The sequence below is a fragment of the Staurois parvus genome, unplaced genomic scaffold (genome assembly GCF_062004578.1).
Source record: "Staurois parvus isolate SC_StPar_1 unplaced genomic scaffold, SC_StPar_1.0 ptg000018l, whole genome shotgun sequence".
NCBI lineage: Eukaryota > Metazoa > Chordata > Amphibia > Anura > Ranidae > Staurois > Staurois parvus.
Genome location: NW_028317814.1, coordinates 716,322 through 732,500, shown reverse-complemented (window position 1 = coordinate 732,500; position 16,179 = coordinate 716,322). Strand labels below are relative to the sequence as shown.

The 16,179-nt window shown below is 40.2% G+C and overlaps 1 protein-coding gene across 4 annotated transcripts in view; it reads right to left on the bottom strand.

Annotated features, from left to right (window-relative positions):
• Positions 1–16,179, bottom strand: part of SUN1 (Sad1 and UNC84 domain containing 1) — a 98,881-nt gene that overhangs the window by 42,729 nt on the left and 39,973 nt on the right. For 2 of the 4 annotated variants that reach the window (XM_089681833.1, XM_089681846.1), the window contains 5 exons: positions 8,285–8,407; positions 7,345–7,428; positions 5,429–5,545; positions 657–755; positions 201–294 (listed from right to left, as the gene is read on the bottom strand). In XM_089681833.1, coding sequence (XP_089537959.1) covers positions 201–294; positions 657–755; positions 5,429–5,545; positions 7,345–7,428; positions 8,285–8,407 — 517 coding nt within the window. The remainder of the gene's footprint in view (positions 1–200; positions 295–656; positions 756–5,428; positions 5,546–7,344; positions 7,429–8,284; positions 8,408–16,179) is intronic. The other 2 variants (XM_089681838.1, XM_089681855.1) reach the window with 2 other exon arrangements.

The window sequence follows — 16,179 nt, the reverse complement described above, 5'->3', positions numbered from 1 at the left end:
GTCCTTCGCTCCCTGCATCAAACCATACTGTTACTTTCAATGCCATAGCAGGGCATGGCTGAATATAAAATGGGAGATTTCTTACTAGCTAAGGCCAAAAACACAGTATGTCTGTCTGTGTCTGTCTATCGTCAGAGACACGAGATCAGAATTTTCCAAGAATGTAGACAATTAGTCAGTTTTCATATTGGGACACTGACCTAGTAAGAAGAAATACATTAAGCAAGGAGACGAGTGTAGTAAGCTGGTACCAGCCTGTGCCCAGCCACCAAAATATTCCAGATGCAGCCTTTCCTGCAAGACGAAGGGGAATGATTAGACACACTTAAAAAAACAAAAAAACCAGAAGAGAAAGCAAGGAGCTCATGCAGATGACATACTCTGTGCGCCAAACAAAAGCTTTAACCAAAATGATCTGAAATGATAGTATATGCATTACACTGAAATACAAGGTTGGGTACAGTAATAGTAAAGATGAGAAAGCCATGCTGTTCAATTTACCCCGTGCAGACATGATCAGTCATGTCACCTATTACCCACATGCACAAAAAATTAGAAATGGAATGTAAATTAAAAATTAACACATTCTCAAGCAATAAAGCAAGAAAATGAATGAATGCTGTGTTCATTCCAATGTGCAAAATAAAAATAATAACCTGGTGATACAATGGCCAACCAAAGAAACGACAACACCTTCCTGGATACAAACCATCCAGCAGCTCCAGTACTGCGCGCAGCTTGCATTAAGTAATAACCTAAAATACAGAAGAGATGCGTCTTTGGAATGCTTTAAGTAATCTTAGTTAATAGCTGAAAAAAAAAGCCAGATCAACTGCAGAGACGAAGCAAGGTTTAGAAATGATAAAAGCAAAAGGCATTTAGTATTTCGGCATTCACACTTGCTCCTTTTATCCTGCTTATTGTAGATGTTAGGTCATATTATAGCATCCAGTAGTATACTGTACTGTTGTGCACCTTAATCCGAGACGAGGCAAAGCTGCTGAATGCAAAATGTTTTACTCCTGCCCGATTCACTGCAAACGCTGAACCAATTACTTATGAGCGGTTTTCATTCGTAAGATTTTTATTTAGAAGAGGAGGTTAAATTGGCACAAACGACATAGCAGATATCCAATTATACTAGAAGACCTATTACATGGTGGAATACATTCAGGGCCAGTTTACAGCACATTTTTTGTATGCACATTTCTGATGTGTTCCAGTACATTTTCCCTCGCCTTGTTTCTTCATCTCAATTGACGGCATGTGCATTCCGACGTGTTTATGTGTTTTGCTGTGTTCCAGATGCTTTTCATACAGAAAGAAATGCAGTAAACACTACTTTTGTTGACTGCACTGGTGTGAACTAGGGACATTGGAATCCATGTTAAACACTGTCCATGTGTTTTTAAAGAAGAATAAAAATTCACTGGATGGCATCTTGTGTAATCCAGCCCTAAGGCTTTGTTCACACTTACTGCGTCATAGGAGTGCACGTAAAATCATGCACTTTCCTGCAACGCACAAAACCACTACTTTCTTACAAATGCATGGCGGTGCCATTAATTCTTAATGTCACCCCCAAGCTTCCTGTTAATGTATTTGCATTTGTGCATGACAAAACACAAGGTACTGCAGTACCATACATTTTGGTGCAGCACAATTTTTAAAATGGCGCAGGCACCTCTGTTGACCGTTTCTCGAGCATAGGGCAGTTTGTTGAAATCAATGAGTGCGCTAAACAAAAAAAACACATAACAAAAAACATGTATGCTCAGTCTCCCCTCCATGGTATGCATGGAGCTGAAAAGGCAAACATTGTAAACACATCTTTTATTTAATAAACCACACAGAATTCTCTCTTAGGGGTGTCCGCAGTATTCCACCAAAATGAGGTCCCACTATGCCTACCATCCCCCCCTTATCACCAAGGGTCTGCAATAGTAAGAGGGGAAAGAAGAAAATAAATGTTGAGGCACGGAAAATGGAGAGGTGGCTCAATATAGAAGAAAAGGCAGTATGAGGATAGGGTCAGAGTAGGATTGGGGGTTGGGCAGTGTGCAGGAAGATTCTTGTCTACATGGAGTTGTGGTGGATGGCGCCACCCAGAGATTAAATAGGATGCCAGCCATATTTCAACCACCAACTTAGGAAAGCTCTCACCACAGACTCACGTCCCTTGGGTCCCATTTGTAAGGCCGTTTTATGCCTAGCGTTAGAAGCTTTGAGAATTACATTGGGGCAATTTAAAACAAAAACCTTGGGACTCCACTATAGTTAACGGAGGGAAAAAAAAAAGTGACACAGTTTGACACACAAACTGGATTTTTAGAATGATGGTGGTGTAACACACATGGGTATCTTATTCTATATTCTGTGTAGGGTAGATCATCCTACTAGCAAGAAGTTATGTTAATTCACAGCTGAAGGGGAGCGCTATCACTGCTGTCCTGTAAAAAAGTGTTACTGGAATTTGTGTTCTAAAGGAAACATTTACAACAAACCAAAAATGTAGGCCATCTCATGGAATCCCTCAATAGTCAGAACAGGTTCACCTGCTGTAAGTTAGCCTTTGGGTTTCAAGAGTCATCAAAGTACTTTAAGGCTGAGACATGTGGCAACATATTGTGCAGTAATATCAGAAGTCAAACCGGAGAAAAAAAAAAAAAAAATCACTTGATTTAGGCTACTGGTAAAAACCAATCAAATTACAGTTCGTATAAAGAAAACACAGCGAATAACGATAACCAAATTATGTGGCAATTACATTCTTCTCTAACATGTAAATTTCAACGTGCACCTTTCCCAACTTATTTAAAGGAAGACAATGCTAAGGATATAAACAGACTGCCATTGTTGACATCTGTCATCGTAAAATACAAGATCCCTGGCTGTCATGCAAAGCTAATCACTTCTGTATACAGATGTACTTTACATCCACAGACTATTGTAATTTGAATGCTTGTTCCAATTCAGGGTCTTAAAAGTGCTGTAGCCAAAGACAAGTCAACTAGTATTTTCATGTGATGAGTAATGCAGACTCTAGACAGTTCCTGATTGAAAATAAATATTGCTGTAAAAGCTGCTGCTTTTTATTTCATCTTTCAGACAGATTTTCTCTCTTTTTTTTTTAGTGGTGTTCTGATTTAAATGTTAAACTATCATATATAAAATACAAAAAAAAAAAACAAAACACCTAACTACATATACAAAATGCAACATAAAGTAGAAGTAAACCCTCCTATCCCGAATCTGCCATCTTAGCCTTTATTTAGATCTGCAGTTGCCATGGTGCTCCACATGTGGTCAGCTTTGACATCAGCCATCTGGAAGCTTAAAGGATGAGCTCCACTTTACAAAAAAAAAAAAAAAGTTCATTTTCTTGCAGGTAAAAACATATACAATTTTTTTTTATGTTATGAGCCTGTAAAGCATCTGCTGATTCTGGGTGTAATGCCCCAGTCCTGCAGACTGTGTGTAGTGGTCTGCCTGTACCTCCAATATGGGCAGGTAGTTACACAATGCACGACAGAGCACTCAACATTGCTCTGGTAGTTCATTGAGAACTACAAGCGGACAGCCACAAAGGCTGCTGGAACTTGTACTTTTTCACTTCACAGAATACGGCTGTGTTTTTTCCCCCACTAGTTGTCAAAAAGGGGGAATGGGGAAGCAGTGAGAGGAACCCCTGCTCATTGTCACAGGGAGAGGGTGCGGGGAGGCGCTTGGAGAATTTTATATTTTTGACTAACTGCTTCAAAAAGTTTTGTTGAGAGCAGACATAAGAACATTGGCAACTGACCATTATCAGAGGCATGTCTATAACGTAATGTACACTAGTGAGCAGAGTAAATACTGTAGAAAACTGATATATTCATGATTAACATCTATTAAACATTTCTAACCTGAGCTTTTATTAAATGATTAAGGTTGATGGGTTTAGTTGTTCAGCTTCACTTTAAAGTAAAAATGAAGGCTACATATAAAAAACCATGCTTAAAATCACTGCTTCCCCACTCTACCTATACTGTATAGTGCTGGTAAGAGAGACCTGTGTAAACACCCTAGTCGACCCACTAGTCCAGTCAAAATGATGTAGAAGCTCTGGACCCCGTGCCATAGAGCAACTACTGCAGAAGAGAGGAAGGAGCAACGGAAACTGGTGGGTGACTTCGCAGCTCCTGGAATTCAGCCCTGTTGTCGCGCACTCCATGACAGAGCTTCTACATCACCTAACTGGACTGAAGCATGGTATTTATGCAGATAATTTCTACCAGCGGTATACAGCACATGGAGGAGGGTGAAAGCAGTAGATTTAAGCACACTTGTATAAAGCCTTGACTTTCACTTTCAAGCAAATGTGAAAGCAGACATGAGATGCCCCTGTGTAGCTCTAGTATATTGATATGAAGCACTATACAAATTCAGCTTCCGGATTTAAAAAGACAGACATTTACCTTGCCCCCAGGGCAGTGCATATTATGTGAGTACAAAAAAAAAAAAAAAAAAAAAAAAAAAAAAAAAAAAAAAAAAAGCTTTCTAATAGGAGGGAATTTGCAATGTGCCCCGTGAGCCCAGCAAACCTGGAGAAAACATATTGAATGACCAGGGGCGGACTGACAACTCATGGGGCCCCCGGGCAATAGGGGATCATGGGGCCAGTGTCCTTGCCCAAACTCAAAGCCTATGAAAAAAGGTACCAGGGGCATATCATGGGGCCCCCTACTGACCTCGGGCAGTGCCCGAGTTTCTAAATGGTCAATCCGCCCCTGTGCATGACTATAACAGAGGTACATGCAGGCACCCAGTATTTTTTTTTTTTATTTAAAAATTTCAGCTTAGGTTTACAGCTTTACATTAAATCCATTGGAAGTGACGGTATGCTTTACTAGGAAGGATGATGAACAGAGAAATGTAGGAGGAATATCCCAATACAAAACCTCTTAGGCCGGACTTCGCTGTCTGCTTTTAATAAAAGAGAATGCTGTATAATCTTTGTTAGAACACAACCAATCGATAGCAAACATGAACATTTTAATAGAAATGTCTTTTCCTTCCCAGAAAGTTGTCTATCAGTAAGCTGCTTGAGAAGTTCTCCAGCCTGGAGTGGTAAACATCCTGGGTTATTGGCATTTCACTGACCACAGTTTAAACAGATGTTGCAGCAAGATTGTACTTGAACTCTGAGAAGGCACTTCCCCACAGTATACGCAACAACTTCTATGCACTAACCCTCTCTTTACAGCCTGCAGTAAATCATCACTGGGATCTTAACTACAGTTTAGCTTGATACAAACAGAAAGCGTGGTACATGCACTCAGTGAATGTATTACATTAGTGTACAGTAAAAGAAACGACAGACAGACAAGGCCTCCGGTTGTTAGTTAAATCAAAAGTCAAACATAAAATAAAAAGGTGTAAAATAAACCTGTGTAAGAAAAGATGTGCCACAACTTTCCCGTCACCCTTTCAGCCCATGATGAGGACTGTGTGTGCGCAGTGGTGATGTGAGTTTCCCGCTGTTTTGTCCCCTTACAGTCGTCACCTGTTGGTCATTACAAATACCGATTAATATCAAACTTCCTCATCTTATTTTCACCAGTGACCATGCAAAGCACAATAAGCAGCAGAGTTTAAAGTCAGGGATTGCAGAAATTTGGATGAAAACATGTAAAATATTTTGGCAATTCTGTCAGAGCAAAAAAAAAAAAAAAAAACTTTTCTATGGCACCTGCACCCATTCAAACAATGTAAAAGTTTTAATGTTTAACTACGCTAACCAAATTTACAAATCGTGAAAGCAACACCAGCAAGCATGGATGTAAACAAACATCTTGGTTTGTTTGCTCTTAGGCAGGACTTAGATTTTTTTTTTTTTTTTTTTAACTTGCCTATAATCTGGCATCAGGGGATTCTAAATGTAGAAACAGTACTGCAAATGTTTTTAGGCCCTGTTCACCCTTCAAAATACTGACTTGAACAAACGTGCCTATAGCGTTAATGTGTTTGGTGCATTTGTAGAGCGCTTAATGTGAGTTAAAAATGCTCCCCAAATGTCCCATGTGTGTTTGCACATGTTAAACCCGAACCCCAGACATTTTTTTGTGTGTAGGGAATAAGGCGTAACGAGCCAGCGCATTTATGGCGTGCTACCACTTGTTTTGATAATGTGTTCAACTCGTCCACATGATAAATTGTAGACTGGTTCGCTAGGAGTTTGCCAGTGTGAACAGAGCCTAACATTGGTCCCTACAGAAGCCTTGGGCCTAAAGTCAGATACATGTTCCTTGTTAAAGATAAAAAAAAAAAAAAAACACAATAAAAACAAAACACACAAAAAAAAAAAACACACACACACACTCTAACATTTGCACCAGAAACCTCCATGTCTCTCTCAGGAAAGGTTTTCTTTATTCCTAACTTCCATATACAACCAAGGCAGAAGAAGGGGCTCTACAGTAATTGCTCTAAAGATTGCAGGTGTCTCAATGTTGAGGTCTTATTCATGCGGGTGTACTGATCACACACATTTGTGCAAAGGGCCATCTTTGCCTGCATGGGATGCACAGGTGTTCCTGCATTGGTGTGCAAACATTTCAACTCTTTCTATTGGGAAACAATGGCTGGCACAGACACAGCTGCTTGATCCCAATTTCACAGCCGTGATGACTTGTGTCTCTGAATGCACACGGTCTGCATTTGGGAACAGGCACCAGCACAGATGTGAAATTGGGTTCAAGCGGCTGTGTCAATGCAACCACTACATCATAATAGACATGAATGGGACTGCCTGCATGCACATGCACAGAACACCACCCCATGTGGGCAAAGATGTGAATGAGGCCTCATTCAGTGTTTAGAAAGGTTTTGGACCAGGTCAGGTTTCGGTCAAGACTGTACAGTCAGGTTCTGAGAAGAGACAGGTTCCCTTTAAATTTTTAACATTACTTTTCAGATATCCATCTGACCTTAAACAAGAGCCATTATGAAGGGTGACGACAACAGAAGATTTCAAATCAAAAAACGTCCGAGCTGGTCTCAACTCAATCTACAAAAACACAAGTTCTTTCAATTTCATCCCCTACAACAATTTTAATGCATTATTTGAGTTTAAATGTACCAGCAAATGGGGAAAAAAAAAAAAAAGTCTAGATTTTAAACTAAAAAACACACTATGCTAAACTGTCTGCCAGCACCCTTTTGATTATGGTTTCAAATCTATAATGGCTTCCTACACTAGAAGTTAGGACCAGCATATTTAAAGCGATTAGTAAGTGGTAAAGTGATTAGAAAATAATGAAGTGGAGGGAAGTATACAAACACATGCAGTAGCACCATACTTACATATAGATTCTCCATTTATATGGAGGTGTCCATCCTCAGTTTGATAGTCTGCCACATTCATACTTCCACAGTAATTGGAGTGAGCTGGAACACACACACGGGGTAAATAAAATAAAGAGTCTACTCATGGATTTGCATGACACCTGGGAGACCAAAAGCTAAGCTGGGAATAAAATTTGCTTAATGCTTGCAGAGTGTCACTAAACAGTTTGCTTAACTCTTTCCTCTTCTACCCTACGTACCCAACATCACTGCATGGCACAACATGTAAAGCTGTAGATTTACTTAAAAGACCAAAAAAAAAAAAAAACCATGTTGCAGGCTGTTTTGTTCATAAAATCAATCTACTTACACCATTGACCATTCCTATCAGCACAAGTGAACCCTCAGACCAGCAGAAAAACAACAGTAGAGGAGAGAAGGAACATTAGATTTTAGCTATACAGCATTAGGAAAGCAACACAAGATATTTTAGCCAAAGCATGCTACTCTGCCCAAAATGAGATGAGCCATGGAGACCTAAACAAAAAAAAAAACAAAAAAAAACAAAAAAAAGGAAAAAAAAAAAAGGGCAAAGTATAACAAAAAAAAAAAACCCCCACAACTTATTAAGAATAATCAGCTCCAACTAGAATGGACCACAGTAGATTTCAGAGTTACATGTACACATTTTTATATATGCCAGCTTCCGCTCTGGATCTATAAATACTATCAAATGAAAAAGCAAATACAAAATTTTAAAACAAACATCAAACATAGTAAAGTGGTTTGTTAATAAACAGAACTTTCTTCCTCTGAAAGCACAAAAGTGTTTACATGAAATATTACTGTAAATTCACACAGCAGTGAAGAGTTAACAAGCCCAATTACCAAGCACTACAAAAGCAAGTGAAATCAGAAGAATGTGTGCGCAGAAGTCACCCATGATAGAATCTGGTACCTTTTTGTTCATAACCAAGCTTCAGCATGACCATATGAAAGATTCTCACAAGCAGTGCTGCCATTGTGGCCATAGAACTTTTGGCCAATACCATTGTCCTTTGTGCGTAGTAAGGCAATTCTCCTAATAGGAAAGATTACAGTTCATATTAAAATAAAAGAAGGCGAGAGAAAACAAGCCAATTACTGTTTATCCCATTGGCCATCCTCCATAAAAGTCTCTTGGTGGCAAAACAGTGGTAATCTAAAACAGGTGAACCTATGGACCAGACAGATATATACACACACATATATATACACACACGCGTGTGTGTGTACATACATATATATATATATGCGCACACACACACAATACAGTTGTGTTCAAAAGTTTGCATACCCTGGCAGAAATTGTGAAATTTTGGCATTGATATTGCAAATATGACTGATCATGCCAAAAAATGCTTTTTATTGAAGGATGATCATATGAAGCCATTTCTTATAAAATAGTTGTTTAGCTCCTTTTTAAATCATAACAATCACCAAAACAGCCCGGATCAAAAGTTTACATACCCTGGAATGTTTGGCCTTGGTACAGACACACATGGGTTAAAATGCCAATTAGAGGTTCATGCCCCACATCTGTGGCTTTTTAAATTGCAATTAGCATCAGTGTATAAATGAGTTTGTTAGCTCTTACGTGGAAGCACTGACTAGGCTAGATACTGAGCCATGGGGATCAGAAAAGGACTGTCAAACGTCCTGCGTAACAAGCTAATGAAACGTTAAAAAGATGGAAAAGGACCTAAAAAGGTGTCCAAAGCTTGAATATGCTAATCAGTACTGTTAAATCACCTATTAAGAAGTGAAAAGTTTGCAGACAGATTACAGCCATAACTCAGAGAAGAATTGTCTGGGTTTCAAAGAAAAACCCACAGGCAACCTCAAAAGAAATACAGGCTGCTCTGGAAAAAGATGGTGTGGTTGTTTTTAAGGAGTACAATACGGTGATACTTGAACAAAAATGAGCTGTTTGGTCGAGGTGCCAGAAAATCAGCTTTTACTGCACCTTGACATGCCTAATTGGGCCTTTTTGTGTCATTGATGCAGTAAGGGCTCGTTCACACTAGGCTGTTTTGCCAACGCTTGCCAAACGCCCCTATAGCGTTTGGCAAGCGTTGGTCCGGTGTTTGCGGAGCGTTTTTAACGCTCCGCAAACGCCGCATGCGTGGTTTAGCGGCGGTTGCTAGGCGTTTGCCGAGCGTTAATAACGCCCCACAAACACCTATAATGCATTTGAGTGGTGTTACCGCTCCGCAAACACCCCGCAACCGCGTCGCAACCGCACCGCAAACGCCGGCCGTTTGCGGAGCGGCACCATAGACGAGAATAGGAGGCTTCAAAGCCTCCTAACTCGACCAGAGGCGTCCGTTTTGCTGCGACGCGACGCAAACGCTCCTGTTAGAACAGCACCATGTGCTGTAATGTGCAGAATTGGCAGAGGCGTTTGGGAAGCGGTAAAAACGCTTCCCAAACGCCTCTCTGCCGCCTGCACACAAGGCTAGTGTGAACGTAGCCTAAAGGCTTCTTTCTGGCACCTCCACCATGCAGCTCATTTTTGTTCAAGTGTCATCATATTGTGCTCCTTCAAAACAACCACACTGTCTTTTCCCAGAGCAGCCTGTATTTTTCTTGTGGTTACATATGGGTTTCCCTTTGTAACCCTAACAATTCTTCTGGCAGTTGTGGCTGTAATCTTTCTTGGTCTACCTGACTTTGGCTTGGTATCAAGATATCCCCAAACTTTCAACTTCTTAATAGGTGATTCAATATGGTTTGAAGAACAGATTCATACTTTGGTTTGAGCAAATGTATTTACAAATAGGGCAAGGTGTAATAAATAAATAAATATATATATTTTTATTTATTTATTTTTTTTAATTGAAGATATGCATGGAGTTTTGTTTAATTCTTTGAGAGAGAGAGAGAGAGAGAGAGAGAGAGAGAGAGAGAGAGAGAGAGAGACTCAAAAGTTTGCATACCCTGGCAGAAATTGAGAATGTTTGGCATTGATATTGAAAATATGACTGATCGTGCTCTTTTATTGAAGGATGATGATCATATGAAGCCATTTATTATCAAATAGTTGTTTGGCTCCTTTTTAAATCATAACAGAAATCACCCAAATGGCCCGGATCAAAAGTTTACATCCCCTGGAATGTTTGGCCTTGGTACAGACACACAAGGTGACACACATGGGCTAAAATGCCAATTAGAGGTTCCACATCTGTGGCTTTTTAAATTGCAATTAGTGTCAGTGTATAAATAGTCAATGCGTTTGTTCGCTCTTACGTGGAAGTACTGACTAGGCTAGATACTGAGCCATGGGGATCAGAATAGAAATGCGTAACAAGGTAATGGAACTTTATAAAGATGGAAAAGGACATATAAAGATGTCCAAAGCCTTTACTATGCCAATCAGTACTGTTAAAAACTAGATTCTACTACTAGTTTCCAGTTCCAATAATACGTAACTAAAAAATTCAAATCTGTATTCGTAGCAATTTTAAGGTGGAACTAATCCTAACTGCTTACCAAAATGAAGCTAAAATTAGAATGTTCAATAAAATCCCTGGTGCCCAACCTGTGGCCCTTTGCCACTTACTGTGTGCCCATGGGGCCCCGGCAGACAGTAAGCGATTTTACATTGCCTAGGGGCTTGTTCAGGCCAGTTAAGGTAACATTCTTCAGACTGGGTTCTTGTTAAATGGCTTGTTTTATTTCTTTCCCATTCTTACTTTTATCTATGTTATCCATCATTTTTCACTTTTTTTTTTACTCGATTTCCTCTCTGATCTTTTATAAAGAAGAAATATCAATAGGGGGCTGTAGGCAGCAGAAATGGAAGCATTAATTCATAAAGGACTATAGTAGAAATGAACTCTAGAATTCTGAAGTAACCTGTCTCCAGACTATGACGTCCCAGTCCCCAACAACTCCTAAACACTACGGGCATGTCAGAGTTCTCTGTGGCATTACACTCACGGCATATCTATGTGTGGCCCTTTGCTGATGTCCAGGGGCCGCTCTTGCAGCCCTGTATGTCAAGAAGGTTGACTGTACTGCAATAAATTCTATGCTAATGCTACACAGTTTATACAGCGCTCCCAGTAGAGCATATCGTTCTTTAGGAGAAGCTTGGTTCAAATGAACTAAATGTCACAGGAAAACTGGCCACACATGGAGCTAAATTCATTTGGTTCAGCAGGAACCAGCCAAATTTTAATCCCTCTAAGGCATTTACTGTTCATAACTGGCTTGATGGAAAATCTTGCTTCGATCAGAGCATGCAGTCAAACAGCTGCAGCACTGATCAGTGTATTCTGATGTTAGGGGAGCCCCAATGTAAGTATAGAAATGGCACAGCAGGGAGCATTCCCACATCCAACTCAAATATATGGCTGGGAGAGTTGATTTAATTTGTTCAGCAAACCGGCTGAACAAAAAAACCCTGAAACATGTATTGCCAGCATTAGGCTTTAAATCCTTAGCCATACTAGTAATGTATGACACATGTAGGGTGTGCCTCTGGCGATAATCAGTTGCCAGTAAACTTATGTCAGCTTTCAGCTGATCTTTCAAGCCCTCAAAGGTGTGCAGCACCAGATCTAAATAGAAGCCAAGATAGCACTGTAGGGCAGATAGGAGGATTTAGTAATTTAAAGAATGCTGGTAGAACAGATTTTCCATTAAACAAAACAAAAAAAAGGGGGTGTGACATTTCTCCTAGTTTGCTGTCCCCCAGCAAACCCAATACAACCTGACCGACAAGGTGCCTCCATTACATAAGCAAGTAGATCTTTTTCCAAAGTGCATAAATACAGACAACCCAGAACACTCCATACAGCAACAGACCACAGGTGCTAAAGCAGATGGATGGCATTGTCAAAGCAGAAGTACAAAGAATGTGATATCAGCAGCCTGTGTTTTCAAAGATGAACAGAATATGCATTTGTCACCCATAAAAAAAGCAATGTTTGGAGTGCATTTAAAAAGGACCTCCTCTTCCTCAGGCAGTAGTCACAATGACAGTTACTACTGCTTAAAGTGGTTCTAAAGGCTCAAAGTTTTTACCTCCATGAATTGTATGCATGAAGGTAAAAACCTTCCCTGTGCAGCAGCAGCTCTGCTCCCCCCCAATACTTGCCTAGGCCCCCTCTTGATCCAGGGATGTGCACTGGAGCATCGGTTATCATGGGACTCCCTCTTCTCATTGGCTGAGAGAAGCAGGAGCCATTGGCTCCCACTGCTGTCAATCACAGCTAGTAGGCCAGTAATGAGAGGAGGCGGGACCGAGATGCGGCTCCATGTGTGAATGGACACGGAGCAGTGGGTGCCCCCATAGCACACGGTTTGCTGTGGGGGCACCAGACAGGAGGGAGGGGCCAGGAGAGCCTGCAGAGGACACGAGAAAAGGAAGATCTGGGCTGCTCTGTGCAAAACCACTGCACACAGCAGGTAAGTATAGACATGTTATTTTTGTCTTTAAAAAAAATAAGCCTTTAGAATCATTTTAAAAAAGGAAGAGCTTATCAGTCTCAAAACATTTTTTTTATAGGCAATGAATAAATGTCCTGTCTTTATGCTTTGAATATAGTATGGTGTGTTGGGATTTCTCCAAAGTGGACATGTAACAAACTGTACTGAGGTTCAAATTCTCCACTATGAAAAAAATAAAAAAATTTGAAATCTGTCCATCAGAGACTAAACTAATGTCTGGTCCTGGTACCAGAGGAACAAGAAAATTATAGGGGAATCTCCCTAGCAGGGACACAACACAATCAAAAAGGTTGGAAGAAGACTGAATGCTGGCCATACACATCTGACCATTTGATAAAATTACGGTTTTGACACTGACCAAATCTAGCAAATGTCATTTTTCACGATCAACTAGTTTTCATTACAATTTTATTCACTTTTTCATGGAGATTCAATCAAAGCAAAAACTGAATGTATAGTATATGGAGCAAATCAATCAATTCTGAATCAAATCTGTCACTCAAAATAATCAGGGTGAAGAAAGCAACAAAAAAAAAAAGTCCTTCATTTTACTGCATGAAAATGATATGGCCAGCATAACCCTTCCCCACTCTACACCATGCAAGGGCTTTGGCTGCAGTTGGGCATTAAACTTCATTCACAAAAGGCATCTCACCTACATAAAATAGATTTTAAAAACAAAACAAAAAAAACGCTACATTCTATCTATCATAGAGCCTCACCATTTTGTATTATCATTTCTGGTAGGTAATGTTAAATACCAAATAGTAGATGTACACGAGGTAAAAAGTACTATTTTATCCAAACACTCCTGAAAGTTAGGGTACAACACATTTTGCAGATGTTGGATGCCAATTATCTTGTCATCTTGCAGTTATACAATAGAACAGTCCCTAGCCCTGATTCACACAATGCAATGGACCAAATAACGATGTCTCCTGCGCTCCAGGACTCAGGCCGGTGGCAAATGGATGGAACCAAAACCAGAAAAAGCGACCACCAGTGCATGAAAGGTTATGCAGCTCCACACAAGGCTGGGGAAGCCCGACCAATACTGCAGAATGAAACAAAAAACGAGAAGCGCACAACCTTGCGCATTACTTCAGTAACCAAAAATTATTGATAAAGGAATGGTACTCACAAACAGTGAATAAGATCAGGCATGTAAGTCCTCCAACGGACTTCAGAAACAGGAAGCCAGCGCGAATCCCATCATGGGGGTAATCACTTAGTACAGCTCATGCGTTTCGAAGGCCATGCCTTCTTCATCAGAGCATCAGTTGTGCTTATACCTTTAGTGTTAAGTCGGCTTGTGAAATCACATGTAGTATGCAATAATCGATTTTATTAAATATGTTTTCAAATGTTTCCTTCTGTTTGGTAAAAGTGTGGGTCTTATTGACATTCTGTCAAACAATTCAGTTAATGAATTCAGCCATATTTGAATCGTGCTTTGGAAAGGTTTGAAGAAAAAAGGGAAAAAAAAAACCAACAACATTGTATACTGTAAGTACCACTCAAAATCACATTTAATATGTATTCTTGCAATGATGGCAAGGTAAGATAGCATTACTCAGTGTAACATTAGATAAGTAAACATTGTTATTTTATCCACTGTACTAAGCATCTTATAATATATTCTTTTCCAACTCCTCCTCCAACATTTACATAAACATCCATGATTTATATTAGCACGTGTTACATAAACTAGTTTGTAGCACAAGTTTATTGGTGTTCAAATAGCAACTGTATGTTTGTTCGGTAAATTCAAACAAGCACTTACAAACCTAGACAAATTAAGTCACCTTTACTGAAAAATGCATGATAAAGACCATGTCATCAACTTAAAGTGATACTAAAGCTTGTTTTGTTTTTTTTCCTTTATTAAAAAACATGTCATACTTACCTGCTCTGTGCTATGGTTTTGCACAGAGTAGTCTTAATCCTCTTCTTCACCGGTCCCCCACTGGCGCTCCTGGCTTCTCCCCTGCCAAGTGTCCACCACAGGAATCCGTTTCCTATGGTGGTCACCTGTGTAGGCTCGCTCCTGAGCCGAGCTGTTGCATCTATTCAGATAGACAGCTTGGCTCGGCACCGCCCCTCGCTCCCATGTTTTGACTGACAGCAGCAGAAGCTAATGGCTGCTACAGACATGCACAGTGCTGGAACGAGATCGGGCTAAGGTGAGTATTTAGGGTGGGCTGCATGTAAAGATTTTTCACCTTGATGCAGAGAATGCATTAAGGTACACAACCTTTTACCTTTACAACTACTACAAAAATAGCAGGTAAAAGCATAGAAAAATTATTTCAAATGCGTGCAACATTTTTTTAATCCATAAATGCTTTTTATTTACATGTAATGTGTCTCTGAACATGTTACAAGTTTTTGACTACCACAGGGAGCCAGTGCTCTAGCACAGCCTTCTTCTGGAGTTGCCTAAATACTGTATGTGCTAACCCAGCATTTCTGGCCCCCTCACCCCCCTACATAACATTTTATGTAGCTACCATTGAAGGAGCAAAGGGGAATACTACAGCACATCATTTGAGGGACAGCTGCTGGGCTGGTGACATCGTGTCCAAGGCAGCACGGCTGCAGTCTTTGGCCCTCTAGATGCCTACACAAAGAAAGCCTTTATAGGCAAACAAGTGAGCAAGGAAACTTAAAGGAATTTTTTTTAAAGGAAATAATGGAGGGTGCGGTTCTAGACTTCAAAATTTCACAAATGCTACGTGTCTTCCTACCATATGTTGGCTCCATTATCTGGGTCGCTAGGTCTGAACAAAAAACGTAGGTAACTACTTCTAATGACTTCCAGGCAGTGAAAAATTATTAAATCCAAAGAGCCAGTATAACAGCAGGGCAATTAGAATTTTGTCAGGTTCCATATTTCTGCCCCATGTAAAAACTGTATCCAACAGTCAGGGTCTACCACAATGTTGTAAGCCTGTGGCCAAAATCTTTGCTGACCACAAAAACTTTTGGCGACCACACCCGTTTGCTCACTCCCCACACAAGTCAAAAAGGGGCATCAACTGTGTAGGCACAAAACTGATCTCCATGAAAACCTGAAAATTACCCTCAAATTCCTCTTAGAATTTGAATGATTTATTTTAACACATACCTTTGTTTCTTTTAAGCTTTGGCATCCTGTGACACCCAGGGGTTTAGTCTTTTTTCCCCCCATAGTTGCATCCAGCATGAAGGTTAGCAGGGAAGTGATTGGAAGCTGTATGGGAAGTGCTAGTTGTAGCTGCTGGTGAGCTCAGAGGACCAGAGAACTCTATTGTCCCTTGCTGGCAGCAGTTTACGTGAAGCCACAATCAGGGTACAATGTGATGGTGAATGCATCTG